At 38.5% G+C, this 18,559-nt stretch overlaps 1 protein-coding gene across 7 annotated transcripts in view; it reads left to right on the plus strand.

Moving 5' to 3' along the window:
* ROBO1 (roundabout guidance receptor 1) overlaps positions 1–18,559 on the plus strand; it is a 1,177,688-nt gene that overhangs the window by 1,152,407 nt on the left and 6,722 nt on the right. For all 7 annotated transcript variants that reach the window (XM_059720628.1, XM_059720629.1, XM_059720633.1 and 4 more), the window contains 2 exons: positions 3,081–3,490; positions 6,189–6,341. In XM_059720628.1, coding sequence (XP_059576611.1) covers positions 3,081–3,490; positions 6,189–6,341 — 563 coding nt within the window. The remainder of the gene's footprint in view (positions 1–3,080; positions 3,491–6,188; positions 6,342–18,559) is intronic.

An 18,559-nucleotide genomic window follows, 5' to 3' on the forward strand; every position in this document is an offset into this window, starting at 1 on the left:
CACCAATATATATGAATATATATAATTTATATAACCTATAGATTTTCCTTTTCATAAATCCTAATGCAGTAAATTACTGCTTGTGAAATTTCCTTAATGTTTTCGCTTTCCCTCATTTAAAGATAAAAAATCAACATTAATAAGATAGATATTAGTTTCAGAAGAATTTGTCTTCCCTTCCGAGTCTCTTTTAGTTCAGTCAAGTTTTTCTCTGTTCTCACAGGTTGTGTTCCATAACGTAGTGAATTCTGAATTACATTTTTTATATGCGATCCTTCCTGTTTTGTTGATGGCACCACAGTTTCTGCATGCAGGAAAACATTCCTTGTAGATTTCCCCACTCCATGTAGTCTCTATATATTATATTTATGATAAACCAATAAGCTTTTACTACTTTAGTCATTTTTATTTAATTTCTTACTGTTTTCAATAACTCCTGGGCTTATTGTTCCAAAATCAAATTTGAACTTCTTAATTGCTGCACTTATTTCAAAGCAACATTTTTTCTATACTGTCATCCCACTGAGTTAATTGCTTGACATTGATTTTGTTCATGTCATTTTTCATACGTTTGTTTTCCTAGAAAACAGGTCTAGAGAAGAGATTTTTCTGTGGTTGTTTTTGTTTTGATTTGCACCATTTTTAAACTTGATCCTTAGTATTTGGGCCTTCCTTTTTTTTAAGAGGGTCTCAAGTATGCTCCTAACTATATTCACCATTCTGCCTCAGTATTCCTGTGTCCTCCCCGTTATTCCATTGTGCTGTATCTTCTGCTTTTTTCCTTGTTGGGTCTTACTCGCTTCTTTCATCCTTACGGGCATTCCTCCTTTCTCTCATTTAGTACCTAGCTAACATTGTTTCTCTGTAATTTGATTTGTCCTGATACTTGGTAGCAAAATACCTATTTTAGGCACTTAAGGACTAATATAGATACCTGAGGTTATTAGGGGATCATTTGAGACTGAAAAATTGAATCAATTGGAAGTTAATGGATAAGCTGTAGCTTGTTTTGTGAGTGGCTAAGCAGATCCTCAGGGCCTATGTACTGAATAGTATGAGGTGTGTCAGGCTTTGTGCACAGAAAGGGAGGACAGGTGGTAACGGTCTCAAAACTTCAATGCTCCTTTCAGCACAAAGAGTGAAAGGTGGCCATCACAATTCTCTTACCACACTTAATAGGATATATGGTTAATTTGTGACTGAAAGGATGTACCATTGTTGAATTGCTTCAGCATGAGGAAGATGGATGGAAGTTTTTATTTCTAAATAGATAAACCATCTGTAGAGGTTCAGCATTGGTTAAATACTATTGCCATTGTAAAGCTGCAAAGCAAATCAGCCCTAGTAAGAGAAACACCACATCTGGTCTTTATTTTATTTTCTTAGACTTTTTAGTCTTGCCTTATTTTGCAGCATCTGATAAACCAAGCTTGTGGCATCCATGAATAGCCATTTATAATTAGATCACTTGTATGGTTCAGACAGCAAGTCATATTCTCAAAAACAGTCTCCATATTTTCTAAGAAATTGACCATGTTACCAAGAACCAGAGAACCCATAGTTAGCAAATTTACTATAAGAATGGATCTTACCTATATGAAGGCAATATTCATTTAGCCCAGATGAGGCTGTATTGAAAGGCAAATAGTGGTGTATTTTCATTTTTTTTGTTTAGTTCAGATACATGCCTCTACTATTTTGCAAAATTACTTTTTGGTTAATATGTCTCTACTTTTTGTTGTCTGTTTTGCCTATTAATACTTAGGTAGCTAACAGAAATATTTTCCACACATTTGTCAGAGACACTAAAGTACTCAATTCAGAGAGTTTTGTATTTTATCAGCTCAAGATTGAGCTTTTTCAGGAAAAATTTGTCCAAGTCTATGTATTTCATGAAAGCAAAAACTGGCCCTTTTCCCAGCGCACGTAATCAAAAATATAAGAATAAATATATCAAGGTTGTGGTATAGTCATTTTGTGGAAATAAGCAATTTTGAGGTGTTCAAACCTTGAGAAATAGAACATATTTTCTTGAGGTATGTTGCAAACCAGCCACTGACAAAGTGTTCAGTAGCAGATTTCTTTGGTCATGAATGAAATCAACAGTCTGCAAGCATTCCAACACCAAATATTTTTCCTCCTAGCAAGTGGGAATTGAAAAACTCTTCTGGGGCTCTGGGAATAATTTCCAAAATTGATGACAAGAAAAAAACCAACTGCTGCCAGTACAAGCAACATTAAGACAAATATTCTTCTGAACAGAATATTAGACAAACTGACAACTGATCCAGTGATGCTCAGTCCTTTTTGATCTTTCATCTAGTAATATTTTTGCTTATTATTTAAGAACAGCATAAAATTAGTGAAAAAACCCACACATACCCGCACATCTATTGAGATGGTTTGACAATAGTAAATCCTGCATTTGTTCAGGTACCTTTAAAATCCTTTCCAATCTCTTATTCTATGATTCTATATGTGGGTAGCCCTGGAAATAAATTTGAAAAAAAATACTGAACAATTTTCTCATAATATTACCTTCCAGAGAAGTTTCAAAACTGTTGAGAAGCAAATGTTGTTAGTCCTATATTTGAAGTGAATGGAAAAATATATTCTAAGAAGGATAATGTTTATGGAACAATCGGTTTGGGTATAGATGTCTATTGGGTCTTGTAATTTCAGGCTTTCAAGCCCATATACCATTCCCCACTTTGTTAACATGCAGAGTTCATTTCATAATATAAAATTTGTTAAATTGTCACCTTTCTTCTCCAAGTTGTGCATGAGCTAAATCATTAAGTATTAGGAGATTTATGCATAACTGAGCACATTTTTATTAGACATGGAGCAGTATGAGAACACCAACATTTGTTATCGGTAGATTTCTAGTTCCGTAGCTGTCAATCATGGCAGATTAGAGCAAACATAAAAAATTGCTGCTTTCAAATTGAAATTTTGGAGATTTAAACTGGGAAATCAAGTTGGTTGTTTTGTAGGAAAGAGAATTTCTCGCATCTACTCTGATTTTTCCTCAGTATTTTCTGAATGTTAATTATTCATAATATTATATTTATATGCAGACGCCAGCCTGTGAGCCCTCCGCCACCGCCAAGGCCCATTTCTCCACCACACACCTATGGTTATATTTCAGGACCCCTTGTCTCAGATATGGATACCGATGCACCAGAAGAGGAAGAAGATGAGGCAGACATAGAGGTTGCCAAGATGCAAAATAGAAGGCTTCTTTTGCGTGGCCTTGAGCAAACACCTGCATCAAGTGTTGGGGATTTGGAAAGTTCTGTCACAGGGTCCATGATCAATGGGTGGGGCTCAGCCTCAGAAGAAGACAACATCTCAAGTGGACGTTCCAGTGTTAGCTCTTCTGATGGATCATTTTTTACTGATGCAGATTTTGCACAGGCCGTGGCAGCAGCTGCAGAATATGCTGGTCTTAAAGTAGCAAGACGTCAAATGCAGGATGCTGCAGGAGGTAAGTTCTTATAAGCAACAAAAATATGTTTAGTTAATTGAGAGAAGGAAGTGCTACCATGACATGCCTTTTATTCCTAACTTGTCTCTGAATTTCTTTAAGAAGTTAATAGTGAATTGACATGTAGAAATTCAGCACACTGAGAATAAAGTTGTGCATCCATGTAATTAGACAGAGGTTTGTCCAATAATATACCTTTGGAGGTGCAATGGGAGGCAGTTACCTTTGCTTATCATCTCAAGGTTGAAAGACCAGGAAGGTCCAGGAAATCAATTTGTCAGAGGTGTTGTGGAGTGGAGTCTGAACCACAGGCAGAATACCAGCCTGTGGTGCTAAAATTGTGATTGTTCTTTTGAGGGTATGTCTGCACTACATTCACTGAAGCATGTTAGATAGAGCTAAGCTAACTTTAAGTCAGAAGTTTAGGTACTAATGGCAATGTAGCCACTACAGCACAGATTGCATATTCTTCAATTACAAGGATCTTCAAATATGGTCTGAAATTTAAAAAAAAAAAGAAAAAAAGGACCTCAGCTTAGGAGCTGTTTGCAAAAGTAAAAGTCATTGAACCATTTTGTCCTTGTTTAGATGTTACAATATAGCTGTTATATTAAAGTAAGAAAATCAAAAACAGTGGAGGGGAAATCAAAAGGTTCACATTTTTTATTTTTTTGTTATGCATTGTTGTGCTTTTACATTACTTTTACCAACACAAAAAAATGCCTTCATGCATCATACCTGTTGTCTAGTTATCCAATACCTTGTATACAACACTGGCTATTGCAGAATGTTCCAGAAGAGACTCCAAGCCAATTCACCTATCAAAGAGGTTTGGGATACTATATAATGAGATACATTTCATGTAGGTGACTAAAGGATGGTGGATTATATTTCTTCAGAACCATATTTATCTGTTTTAGATCTTACTGTTGTAGCTGTGGATATTCTTGTTACGCATATAAATGATGAATACCCCATACCTTGTTCATGGTTGCATAGATTCCAGCCTCAGTGATGCATGTGGCAATGGGTTCCAGTCTAATTGTGTGCTGTGTGGGAAAGAATTTACAATTTTGAAATTTGCTGTGTTTCAATGTCATTCATTGGGATGAGTACAATGGTTAAATGACTCCTATTCAACTATTCCTTATTATGTATATTTTTCTCAAATTTCATTTTCAAAGTAAAGAATGCTAGTGTTCATATGAGGGTTTATCCTTGTCTCCTGGAATGTGTAAAGGATTGTTTCACTTCTAAAATTTTATTTCCTAAGTTCGTAAGTTTGAGCCGTACCTTTAATGGTACCTGAAGATAGCTTTTTGCCATTTAATTTTTCATTATTGCCCCTATTGGATTATATTCTAATCTCTTATTGAAGCACAATTGAAAAGAAACGGACTAGGAATGATATAATTTGCCACTTGCCATTACGGGCAGTTTAGATTATTATAAACAAAACAATAAGATCCTTGCTGGGTTCCTCCCCTTTCCACACGGTTGTACCTTGCCCCATTTGGTAACCAACAATTGAAGTCAACAAGTACCTTATATTTAAGAACATACCCTTATTACTTAGTATTGTTAATAAGATATCAATAACCAGCTATGTCTCATTTGCCATATGGAGAGTGTGAAGTTTCAGGTACTAAGTAATAATGCCACAGAATAGAATATTGGATTCAAAGAAACCTAGGATTATTTTGACCATCTTCTAGAACTATCCAACCCAAAAAACCAGGAATTTTATTACACTTTTGTCCCCACCAACTCCGCAAAAGCTGTAATGTTCTTCTCACATTTCTGATCTCCTCTCTAACTTTTAACATTCCTTTGTTCTAACACAGCTGTTCATCATGGAGAACAAAAGGGGAGGTAATTTAGTAATTTTGGATAAAATCCTGGCCCCATTGAAATAAATGGCAAAAATCCCATTGACTTCAGGATTTTACCCTTTATGTGTGTGTGTGTGTGTGTGTGTGTGTGTGTGTGTGTGTGTGTGTGTGTGTGTGTGTGTATTTAACATACTATTAATATAAATTAAAATTTAGCAATATTCAAGTTTGTGCTATGATGGGATTATTCATTTAATATTAATGCCTTTAGCGTAACATAAATGCTAGATTTTGACAGCATGAGTGAAATATAATAAAATATCAGATAAATAGTGTGGTGACCCTCACATGCGGTACCTCAGATATAGATAATTATTCAAGTAGGGTAGTGGTAGATGCATTTCTAACAGGGCCTGAAAGTAATGTGGTGTCTACTTATTATACTGCTGCTGTATGTATGAGTCAATCTCTGTACTGTCCAGCTAGAAGACATGAAACCCAGTATGAAAGTGATAAATTTTCTTGTTGATGGAAGATGAAGTCTATTGCACTGGTAAAACATTTGGTATGATCATAGGCTTTAGATTCCTGGAAGCAGGGCTACTAGAAGCAAACCCGTTGGATAATTTCTGTGAAACTAAGCCAGACTGTCTATTGATATGAAAATGAATGCATCTCTTCAGTTGTTTGTTACAATATAGTATTGAACATATTACAATAAGATTTACATTAACCTAATAGTATACTTAAATAACTTCAAGTTTAATATAGCAGTGCCTGGTTCTCTTTTTTTAAAAAGAGAGATTGTAAAATATTTTATTTTGGAGAGGAAAAATAGTAACTTGGTGTTCTATAACATTTTTCAGGCCGTAGACATTTTCATGCATCGCACTGCCCTAGACCCACCAGCCCTGTGTCTACTGACAGCAACATGAGTGCTGTTGTAATACAAAAGGTGCGACCTGCCAAAAAGCAAAAGCATCAGCCAGGACATCTGCGCAGAGAAGTCTACACAGATGGTAAGTCCATTGAAATGGGTGAAAACGTCAGTGAACCTCTATAAATAAGCACTGCCTATATTCTTATGTGAAAATTTTTAACAGAGATAACATTACACTAAAAAATCCACTCATTTGTATTTCTTGTTTCTAAACATGGTAAACTAATTATTTTAAGAGCCATAGTTCCTAATTTTTCAATATTGATGCCTCCCCTACGTACAGCAACTGCACCTGTGTTCTATAGTGTCCTAATCAGTTAATTGCTATCATTATTTAAGAGACTAGATAGTCCAGATAAGTATAGAAATTGAAAATAATCTACATTTGGGATTACAATCTTCATTAAAATAACCAAGCAATAAATCCCCCATAATATAATTTTATTTTCCTTGCAGAAATGACTTGGCATTCAAATGGTAGACAAGAAAGCATTGAATTTTAATCCTAACTAAAGTATTGTTTCAAACAGTTACTTTGTGATCCAAAAGGCAAAATCTAATCATCTTCTCTCATGCCTTCACACATAATATCGACTCCTGCTGAAAAGGTAACGCTTGTATTCTCGGGGGAGTATAGGAAGATAATGCAAACATTGTGATGTTGTCTAGAGAGAGCCTTTAATGAAAATGCCTCAGGTGGCCCAGCTTTTATTAAACCACAACCTTCCAGTTTTATAAAACATCCCAAGGGCTTTGTTGCAAATTCATGTAAGATAAATTCTCAAAGACTTAACCCATCTTGTCAAGTTTGCTAAATTTGCTAAAGGGGGAGGGGAAAGAGAGGGTGTCAGAGGCATCATTCCCCACCTCCTGGTTCTCAGCAACAACAATCTGATTAGGACTTTCATTACCAGTCAGAAATGTTTCAAAGAGGGGCATCATTTGCCATTATCATATGAAAGCCTAATATTATAGATCCTTATCCAGGGTTACAAGAAGGGGTTTTTGAGCCACTTCTCCCTATGATTCCTGCCACTTGACAGAAAAATTTAATACAAAGCTCACAGCATGATGAGCAGAAGTAATTTAGCAATGAGTGGTTGTCCATGCTATTATCTGTACTTTATTCTAAGTATTTTCTCTCACTAGCATCTATCTGATATTAGACTACATTAAATACTGGCATGACACAGTGCACCTGGGCCTCTTGGCTCCTGCCCAGGCCTCTTTTGTCAGTGAAACTGAGCTGTCAGAATATTATCTGATTTCAGGAGGTTATTACAGTGGTTTTGCACATGTTTGCTTCTGCAAAAGGACAACACAAGGTGTAAATCCCAAAACTATGCTGGCAATTTTACATTTATGGGACCCCTGTAATGGCATTATACAAGGGTTTGTGGGCATTTTATCAGCTTTTATCATCATGAAGATAAGGTGCTTAACTGAATACTTGGCGAAAGATCAAACCTTGATATAAATACATCTACAGGAATTAGGGCATCAAAGAGATAATCTGGACAGGAGCTTTCTGTGTGGCCATTTGCTTCCCTCCAACCCAGGAATAAATAATGGTTGGACAGATATTGGGTGGCAGGTTTTTGTAACTTGTAAGCACAAGTTAAACCCTGCAGCACTGTGGTTAGGAACTGCAACAGATTTGACGAGCTTGATCGATATTTGCTTTGTATCCCAAGCACCTGCTTATTTCAGCATATTTTCTAATTAGACATGAATTTCTGCTAACCTATGTATTATAATTAATGGGCAGTGCATTGTGTGGCTGTTAACAGAGCAGGGATTTATTGTTCTAATTTCTGCAATCCTCATAAACCCCAGTTCAGAGGTTGTATTTTGTTATTATTTTGCCTCAGTCTATTTACATAACCATATTTGGAACCTTACTGAAAGTTATAACCTTTCACTTTAATAGGCACATATAGAAGCCTGTCCCTTTAGAATAGGCTATAAAACAGTATCAACTAATTGTTTTTCCTTAAATGGGGAGCAGTGATATGTAGACATGAATGAAACAGTTGAACACAGTTGACCTTTTCCAGGTACCTCTTCGTTCTTTCTATTGGTTTGATGTCACCCTGTGATTTATTTCCTTTATAAGTCAATGCTCAGTACAAAAGAAGCTTCCGGGTTTTGCCATAACAAGTAAACATACCAGTTTGTAAAAGAGGAGAGCAAATGTGCCAAACCTGGGTATCGGTCATTGGACAGAGCAATTATATAAATGCTAAAAAGATATGAAGATCCTAGTTGTTGCATTCATGTTTCTGTCTTTTCAATAAAATATGCATTCCAAGTGACTGCTGAAAATGAGCCAATTTTTAGGTAGCAATGGAGGATGCCTGCCATTCCCAAATTACTTGACCCATATTAGTTTAATTCTTGTTTCTTGCAGTTTTATGAAATATGTGTGATAAGGAAGATTTTTTGCAATTATATGTTAAACATTTATATAAATAAACAGAACCTTTAAACAGTGGTTGAAAATACCAAAAATATTGCTAGCAGCATTATACGTCTCTGTTTTCATCACATGGTGAGATATGTGAAGTTGGGTGGTTGTTCTTTCTGATAGTGTTTTCATTCATAAGGTAGCAGTCAGTGGAGATGTATTTGCTTGTCCTTGCTCTTTTTTTAATAAAGGATCTTTTCCCTAGTTTACTGCACATAAATATAAGATGGCATACACCTAGATATCCTTTTCTGATACTCATTCAGATTAGTGATTGCTGAATCTGCAACTGGATGTCCATTATGTTAGTTTGTTTATTGACAGTCATCCAAACTGTGAAATACTCTCCTTATTTGTTGCTAAAAAACTTTGCTCAGAAGCGGGTACGGATTAAAATGTATGAATACTTCATTCCTCTCCATCTAGCCTTTCACAGAGTTAAATACAAGCAAAGTGCATTACTACAACCAACTAATAGATTCACATCTCCCCTTCCCAACTTTGGCTGACCTATTTACATATTGGATTTAAGAAACCATTTATATATATTTTTATATACATATATAATATATATGTATGTACATACACACACACGTATATACATATATGTATGTATGTATGTGTGCATGTATATCTACCTATATATACACACACATACATGTATGTATGTATGTATGTATTCTGCCTCTTGCTTTCCATAAATTATACATCTGCAAGCCTCTTTAGGCCTGTGTTATTTTGATTTGATTTATCAGTAAGTACAGGCCCTAACAGTTATAAACATTTAGGTAAACAGAATGAAAATCCTTTTTTGGTAAGTTCTAGTCTTTTAGATTCTCTATGCAGATTTTATCAATACCCAGCTCCCTTTCTTACAGTTGACAATGGGCACAAATGATAGCATTTGGTTAGCTAATGTTTGGTCCTGCAAATCAATAAAATATCTGAGTGATGTTATTTACCTATACACTAAATCAGTGATGCACATCTGCAGGGCAGAGTGGTGCAGAACCAGTCCATAGGCCAGATCCATCACTCAGTGCGAGTCCATGGGTGTGATCCATTATGTTGACCCAGCTGCACACACTATGTACCACTTATAGCCTGATCTCTCACATCTGATCTGGATGCTCGCCAGCTTGACCCCATATGCCAAATTCAGTCATGTGTTGTAATGACCCGATGCTCCAGATCCAGCTGCATGCTGTGCTGCCCTCACATGCTGGATCTAGCTTCTCACTGACCCTATCTCTGTCATCTGGCCCATGGGGCTCCCCACCCCCCTGCCCATCCAGAAATTTGGCTGCAGTTAGTGCTGCCACCACTTCCTGCTGCCAAATTTTCAGACTTGTGAGAAGACCCAGAAGCCAGATGATAGTCTCACAGGCTGGATTTAGTTCACTACCTGGTGGTTGAGCAGCCTAAACAAAAGTAGGCCTGCATAAGGTTTGTGACAGCTGCATTTCTCACAAGTGGGTCAAATATTTATATGGAAAACAATTTCAAATATTTTGAGTCTTGCTCTGGCCCATGTTTAAGAGTTATAGTCCTCTGTTTATCTGGTACAAAATGTCTAAATGGTGTAAGAAATAACTTATAACAAAGAGAAATTTTGTAACCACCAAATGCCAAAAATACTTTTTTCCAGAAACTGATGTTATGATTTGGATATTCAGTATTTTATAATATTCCAAAATAAGCCACCTTTTCTTTAAGATGGGTATCCTAAGAGAGATTGACCTTGAAATGATTTTTTTTGAATGAAAAGTGTTTAATAAGAATATATACAAGCCTGAATTGAAAAAAAATCCCTTTTTGTGTTGTACTGTTTTTGTACATGTATTCACTTATTTATCATCCACAGAAATTAGAACTGTGAGTTTAACCAACAGGAGATTTTTGGGTTTTTTTGTACAACCATTGATTTAAGTAACAGTGCTTAAAAATTTTAAATGATATATATTCCTAAAACTTCCAGGATCAGGTTCTATGTTGGCAGTTTTATTCATACGTTATGTGTATTGTAGAAATCTAGTTTGGTATTTTATAGAAAGCAAACTTCAAGTTTCATGATTATTTGCTGTCAATTATTTTTTCCTAGGATATGATAACAAAATTCTAGGGCATCAGAGAGTATTTTATTTTATTATTTTAAAGAAAAAATTCCTAATAATACCTGTTTATTTGTTTTGTCACTATGGATCAAACTTTGACTGATCTTTTTTAGGCTGTTTTGCAGTCTCTCCACTTAAGTATAGAAGTGGGCTTAGTATTCCTCCCCCAGTTGTTTTTCCCATGATTCCTATATCTGTTCTCATTTAGCATGTTATTGAAAATTATAATCACTCTCTTCAAAAGGCACATATGGAAGATTTCCTCTGTAGAATATGCTATAAAAAGGCATCCGTTAATTGTTTTTCTTAAGTGGGCAACAATGCAACAGTGATATGCAAGCATAAATGAAACAGTTGAGCACTGCTGACCTTTACCAGGTATCTTAGATTGGTTTGATGTCACTCTGTGATTTATTTTTTATTTCTCGCAATGGAGGCCTTCATTTTCGTTTTAATAACAAAACATACCAGTTTGTACTAGAGGAGGCAGATTGAATCTGGATTTTCTCCGTTATTTGAGCTGTTAAATAAATACCACAGGGGTGTAATAGTATTGACCTCTGAAAAGTTTCCTTTTCTTGTTTGAAGGATTCCTCTCAGCAAGGAACAGTATGTTATAATGAAGATTTTTATAGTTTCCCTGCAGGTTGTGACAAAGTGCTCTCTGTCAAGAATATCACTTTTCTGTTGTTACTACTGTACAATAGAGTTATTGCAATTTTACACATCTTTTGGAGGCATTTTATGTGGAGGCATTATCAAGACATAAGGTGTCATACTTTAGGATTCCTTGTCCTAGGGGCAGATGGTTAAATCTGGGGGGGGGGAATGTTTATTTAAAGTTATATTTTAATTTCTGAGATTACAGACTTTTTTCTTTGTTTTGATTTGTTTATGGAGGGGCATATATGTTGGTGGGCAAGGTATTTACATTCAGGATAGAAAAGTGAACTACCTTTAAGAGCTAAAAGTATTGAGAGGGCATTTCTATTGGATTATTGTGATTGGTTCTGTGTTTACTTGCCAGAAATCATTGTTCTTTAGTCTTGTTGGACTGCACTGGAACTCTCTGGACTGCAAAGAGATTTAGTTTTATATTTACAACCTGCTCAGAAAGATGGGTCAGATTCACTGCCACAGTCTTTCCTTTTTATTATAATAAATCAACCCTCACTCTTCAGATAAAGTAAGATTTTGTTGCAGCACCTTACTGGCATATTCCAGTTTCGAGAATATTTAAGCATGTGGACTGATCTATAGTGTACCATTTCAGGTTTTGGTAATAAAAGAGTGGCTTTTCATAAGATGCATCTGAAGATTTTTGAGACATGAAGATATACTGACAGAAGGAGGTAGCAGTGGCAGCCCATATTGAAATAACTTTAGCTACTTTGCAATCTAATGCCTACAGAATTGCCATTTCATAACAGGGAGTGAGGGAAAAAAAGACCTGAAATTCATCCTTCACCAGTATTTTCCATAATGTAGGATTTGCTTCTAGAGCTTGCTTGGAACATTTGTTTATTAAGATGCTGAAGCTGATGAGATCCACAGGGTATTACTGGTTTCACTTGCTTGAAATATTCCTTTTCCGAAGTTGGAAGTTAGCTCTAAGCCACTTTTTTCATTTCCCGGATCCCATATCATCGGACAACTGAAATTATTCTGATCATGTCTTAAGCATATGCAAGACAGCTTAACATTATGGCACTGGAAGCAGTCCAGCATAAACCTCTGTACCAGCTATAGCTCAGTTAAAACACCATGCTGCCCTTCCTTCACACATACACAATCCCCTGGCTGGACAAGATCATCTCAAAGGTATGCTCTCCAGTCAGGGGATGATAGGGAATAAGGGGCTGATCTTTTGCGCCCCCTACCCCCACGGCAGAAAGCATAAACTGGAAGCAGCTGTGGCAGAGGTATCCCCCAGCCACCCAAGGTAAGGGGCATGTTCTCTTCACCCCTGCCAGATGAGGCACAGGGAGAGGGGGCAACTGTGCTTGATAGCCACTACCCCCAGCAGCATACGGGGGTGAGGGGTACTCTCCTCACCCTCCCCACTCCTGGGGACTATTGTCACACACTGTTTGTAGTACTAAGAGGGCATGGATAGTGCTACAAAAAAAACATGTATCCAAGGCCATGGTCTAACGCGCCACTTCAAATAGCCTGTACACGACTGTCCAACTGATGGTCCACAGGCTGTCTGCACCCTTTGAAGGGTTAGCATGTGGCCTGTCTATCATATTTCCCTGGTTACTAATGCTGCAGCAGCTGGATTTCCCCGCCCTTCTCCAGCTTCTACTTCCTGCCCATGCTTCTAGGCTTCGGTGGCATAGCAGAAGGGGGCTGGAGCTGTGGCTGGGAGGGGGCTGGAGTGCCAGGGTGGCATAGCAGAAGGGGGCTGTAGTGCCAGGGAGGGGACTGGAATGTTTGCACTGTACATCTGCAGTAGAAAAGGGAGCTGAGCTGCTCACACTGCAGGTTTCATCAATCGTGAAGCCTTGTGGAAAGTACTGGCCAGATTTGGATGCCCTGAAAAATGCATCAAAGTTTTGAAGCTTCTTCACAACCAAATGACTGCAACTCTTCTTTGTAGCAGATTGGAGACAGATCCATTTCTCATCCAAACTGGGGTCAAGCAAAGATGTGTCATTGCCCCAATTCTGTTCCCCATTTTTTTTACTGTCATCCTGGTTCTTGTTCATCCTGCTTCTTGTTAAGGACCACCTCCCCTCTAGAATCGACCTTGAATACTGAACAAATAGAGGGCTTTTCAATTTGGGAATATTTCACTGAAAGACCAAAGTATTCAAACCAACCCTCCTTGTCCTTCAATAGTCTGATGACTATACCACCTTGTGGGCACTGAGGAAAATAGGTAGACTGTGCTGGACCTCTTCACTGAAGCCAATCAAACTTTAGGCCTCTCTCTCAAAATTAAGAAAAATAAAGTGCTCTAAGCCTACGCCAAGCAGTGAATGTGATCTCCCCTACTCAAATTACCATTGAGGAAAATACCCTGGAGGTATTTGAGTACTTCCTTTATCCTTGGTAGCCACCTCTCTCAGAAAGCAAATGTTGATAAGGAGATCCAGCACAGGATCCAATGCAAAAGTGCCTCCTCCAAGGACACTGCTTTGGCACATTTTTATTGAATGCGATCTTTGGAAATAAACCAAAATCTGTGTCTACTTTCCTCTGCAGATTTTTTATGTGGGTAACCTGCTATTGTTATCTCAAGAGCCTAAAGAGATATTACCAATGATGTCTACAGAAAAAACATCCACATTGAAAGGAGGGATCACTGCACAAATGCCAGTATCTTTGCTGAAGCCAGTGTTAACAGCATTGAGTCGGTCATCCTCAAGCCCCAACTTTGCTGAACTAAACGCTTTATGCAGATACCCAACTCTTGACTTGCAAAACAAGTGTTCTCTTCCCAGCTAAGTTGCAGCCTGAGATTTCATGGTGCCAGAGGAAACATTACAAGGACACGTTGAAGGCCCAGAATCATAGAAAATTAGGGTTGAAAGGGACCTCAGGAGATCATCTTGTCCAACCCCCTGTTCAAAGCAGGACCTTCCCCAACTAGATCATTCCAGCCAGGGCTTTGTTGACATGGGCCTTAAAAACCTCCAAAGATGGAGATTCCACCACCTCTAGGTAACCCATTCCAGTGCTTTATCGCCATTGCTCCTTGTTCTGTCATCTGCCACTACTTAGAACAGTCTGGCTCCATCCTCTTTGAAAACACCCTTCAGGTAGTTAAGACTGCTATCAAATCCCCACTCTGTCTTCTCTTCTGCAGACTAAATAAACCAGTTCCCTAAGCCTGTCCTCAAGTCATGTGCCCCAGCCCCCTAACCATTTTCATTGCCCTTCACTGGACTTTTTCCAACTTGTCCACATACTTTTCCTAGTGGTGGGCCCAAAACTGGACACCGTACTTCAGATGTGACCACACAAGTACAGAATAGAAGGGAATAATCACTTTGTTTGATCTGCGGGCAGCACTCCTACTAGTGCAGCCCAGTATGCTGGTAGTCTTCGTGGCAATAAGAACATACAGTTGACTCGTATCCAGCTTATTGTCCACTATAACCCCAAGGTCCTTTTCTGTAGAGATGCTGCTCAACCAGTTGGTTCCAAACCTGTAGCAGTACATGGGATTCTTCCATCCTAAGTGCAGGACTTTGAACTTGTCCTTGTTAAACCTCATGCGATTTCTTTTGGTCCAGTCCTTCAATTTGTCTAGGACACTCTGAGTCCTAGCCCTACCCTCCAGGGTATCTGCAACTCCCCCCAGTTTGATGTAATTCATGAACTTGATGACAGTGTACTCCATCTCATCTTCCATGTCATTAATGAAGATACTGAACAAAACCAGCCCCAGGACTGACCCCTGGGGAGCTCCACTTGATACCAGCTGCCAACTAGACATAGAGTCATTGATCACTATCTGTTGAGCCCAACAATCCAGCCAGCTTTCTATCTACCTCACAGCCCATTCATCCAAACCATACTTCCTTAGCTTGTTTGCAAGAGTCCTGTGGGAAACCATATGAAAAACCTTGCTAAAGTCAAGGTATATTACATTCATTGCTTTCTCTGAATCTACTGAACCAGTTATCTGACTATAGAAGTCAGTCAGGTTGGTCAGGCATGACTTGTCCCAAGTGAATCCAGGCTGACTGTTCCTGATGACTTTCTTCTCCAAGTGCTTAGAAATGGATTGTTAGAGGACCTGCTTCATGATTTTTCTGGGGACCAAGGTAAAGTTGACTGGTCTGTAGTTCCCTGGATCTTCCTCCTTCCCTTTCTTAAAGATGAACATTCTATTTGAACTTTTCCAGTCACTCAGAACTTCCCCCATTTGCCACAACTTTTCAAAGATAATGGCCAGCGGCTCTGAAATCACTTCAGCAAACTTGCTCAGTATCCTTGGATGCATCGCATCTGGTACCATGGATATGTACATGTCCAGCTTTTCTAAATAGTCCCTAATCTGTTCTTTCAACACTGAGGGCTGCTCGCCTTCTCCCCAAACTGTGCTGCCCAGTGCAGTATTCTGGGAGCTGACCTTGCCTGTGAAGACTGACATAAAAAAGGCACTGAGTACTTCAGCCTTTTCCTCATCCTGTTTGGTCCCACACTTTCCCTGACCTTCCTCTTGTTGCTAACATACTTGTAGAAACCCTTATTGTTGCCCTTTCTGCCCCTTGCTAGTTGCAACTCCAATTGGACTTTGGCCTTCCTGATTTCATCCCTGCATGCCCAAGCAATAGTTTTATACTTTTTCCTAGTCATCTGTCCATTCTTCCACTTCTTGTAAGTTTCCTTTTTGTGTTTAAGCTCACTGAAGAGTTCTCTGCTAAGCTAAGCTGGTCATCTGCCATATTTGCCATTCTTCTGCCCATCAGGATGGTTTGTTCTTGCACCCTCAGTAAGATTTCTTTAAAATACAAACAACTCTCCTGGGCTTCTTTCCCCCTCTAACCTTAACCCAGAGACTTTCAATGGGCCTATCTCCAGCTTTTCCAGTTCTATCTCCAGTTTCATACTGGAGCTCTAAACAACCATACAAATCTTTTACATACAGTGCAACTCCTCTTCTCCCCTGCCTGTCCTTCCTGAACAGTTTATACCCATCCATGACAGTGCTCCAGTCATGCAAGCTATCCCATCAAGTCTGTTATTCCAATCACATCATAGTTCCCAGACTGTGTAAGGACTTCCAATTCTTCCTTCTTGTTTCCCAGGCTCCATGCATTTGTGTACAGACATGTAACATAACTAGCTGATTGCCCTACTTTCTCAGTAAGAATGAGGAGGCCTCTCCTGTTACTGTCTCCACCGTGTGCTTTCTCCAGGTCTTCTGCTTCCCCACTTAGCTCAGGGCTTCAGTCTCCATCCCTCAGCAAAGATCATTTAAAGCTCTCCTCACTAGGTTAGTGAGCCTGTCTGAGAAGATGCTGTTCCCTCTCTGTCAGGTGGATCCCATCTATTCCTAGTAATCCTTCTTGGGACAGCACCCCATGGTTGAAGAAGCCAAATCCTTGCTGGCATATGTCAAGAAAACAGACAGCAACATCAAGAGCTGGGAGGAGCTGGCTGCTAACCAGCTCCAATAGTGCCACAATCTTAACCAAGTGGCAGCCTGCTTCAAGTTAAAGTCTCTCCCTTGAAGCAGACAAGAGAAAGCAAAGGAAAGAGAAGGAGAGAAATCCCACCTTACTATCTATTCTCCCTTCTGGAAATACCAGCAAGACCTGAAACTTTTGTGGATGAATCTGTGGCTTAAGGATTGCACTCATAAGTCACCTCAAGACACATCACTGATCTATGGTAGAAATTATCCTCAAATTGAAGGATTGTCAATGATCAGATGAAGTGTATGGTTGGAAAAGGTGGGGTAGAAGCTGAGATGTCTGTGCTTCCGTTTTTTTAAAGGGGTAACAGCTTCCCCATGACAGGAGAGTGGGCAGGGAGACTGGTGGGGACTGTCTGCCCACCTGTACACATGGCATGTGACTCATGTAACTTGTTGCCCACATGTCTGTGTCTGTGCTGTGTGCAGCCCCAGATTGCCCAGAAGTTGGACAACCCTAGCCTATAACATTATTTGCATATATGTTAAGCTCCCATTTTTAATTCCTTTTAACTCATCTATTCATCATCTTGTACCAATTTACTCAGATTTCAGTTCAGACATTCACCTGTTCAAATATAGCCCATACTATCTGAATATTTTGTGGTATTAGTTAAGAAGTGCAGCTGTTCTGAGGCTTTGAAAGCTCTTTCAGATCCTCTCTGAGGAAGCAGTGAAAATGAATGTCTTTCATTACAAATTGGTAGAGCAGGGATTTTATAATTTTCAGTGCACTTCATTTTAGTACAGATGCACTTGGGATGAATGCATTATGAGCTCAGGACCATCATTTATACCTTTCAGAATCATTTTTTTTCATCTGTTCACTTGATGTATACCTGCCGTGTGGTTCCTATAGTCTCTATGTAAGACAACCTTGCATCTTAGTTTCTGCATACAAGTTTTTAAAAAATTTCCTTCACTTCTAACAATAGCATTGTGTGCTATAATAATGGATCTTTCCCTTTCTGTTTTAAAAGTGTTATGTATTAATGCAGGTATATAGAAATGTAGCTGAATAAAGAAGGATATATGCACTTTCTAAATACCACTGTTAAAAAAAAAAAAAAAGCATTTTAGAACTCTTTGAACATGCTAGTATATATTTGAATTTACGGGATGAGTTAAATTAAATAGAGCTTCTTGATATGGGCCCATCTGTTATTTGCTGTGTTCCAGTTTAATGTAGCCTTATTTGCAAAGATTCTAAGCCCCTAAGTTCATCTTGAAAACAGCGGGATATCTGGGTGCTCACAACTTCAGGAGAACTGACCTTGTGTTCTGGCATTGTACACCTAAATTGGAATCCACAGAAAATGCACTTTTTCACTGTCGGCCTCATGTGCCATAACACTCAAATAGGGACTCTTAGTAGTCCTTATTTAGCATGTCATAGCCTTACCCCTCCTCATGATCCATACCAAGAGGACAGAAGGCTGCAGTTTTCCTGCCCCTCCATACTAGTTACCCAGTATCATCTTGAGATGAAACACAAAGTTCAAGACCTATAGCTCCAGTTGAAACCCCTTTTCAGTTTCTGATCCTTTCTGGTTTCATTTTTA

The sequence above is a fragment of the Alligator mississippiensis genome, chromosome 1, assembly GCF_030867095.1.
Source record: "Alligator mississippiensis isolate rAllMis1 chromosome 1, rAllMis1, whole genome shotgun sequence".
NCBI lineage: Eukaryota > Metazoa > Chordata > Crocodylia > Alligatoridae > Alligator > Alligator mississippiensis.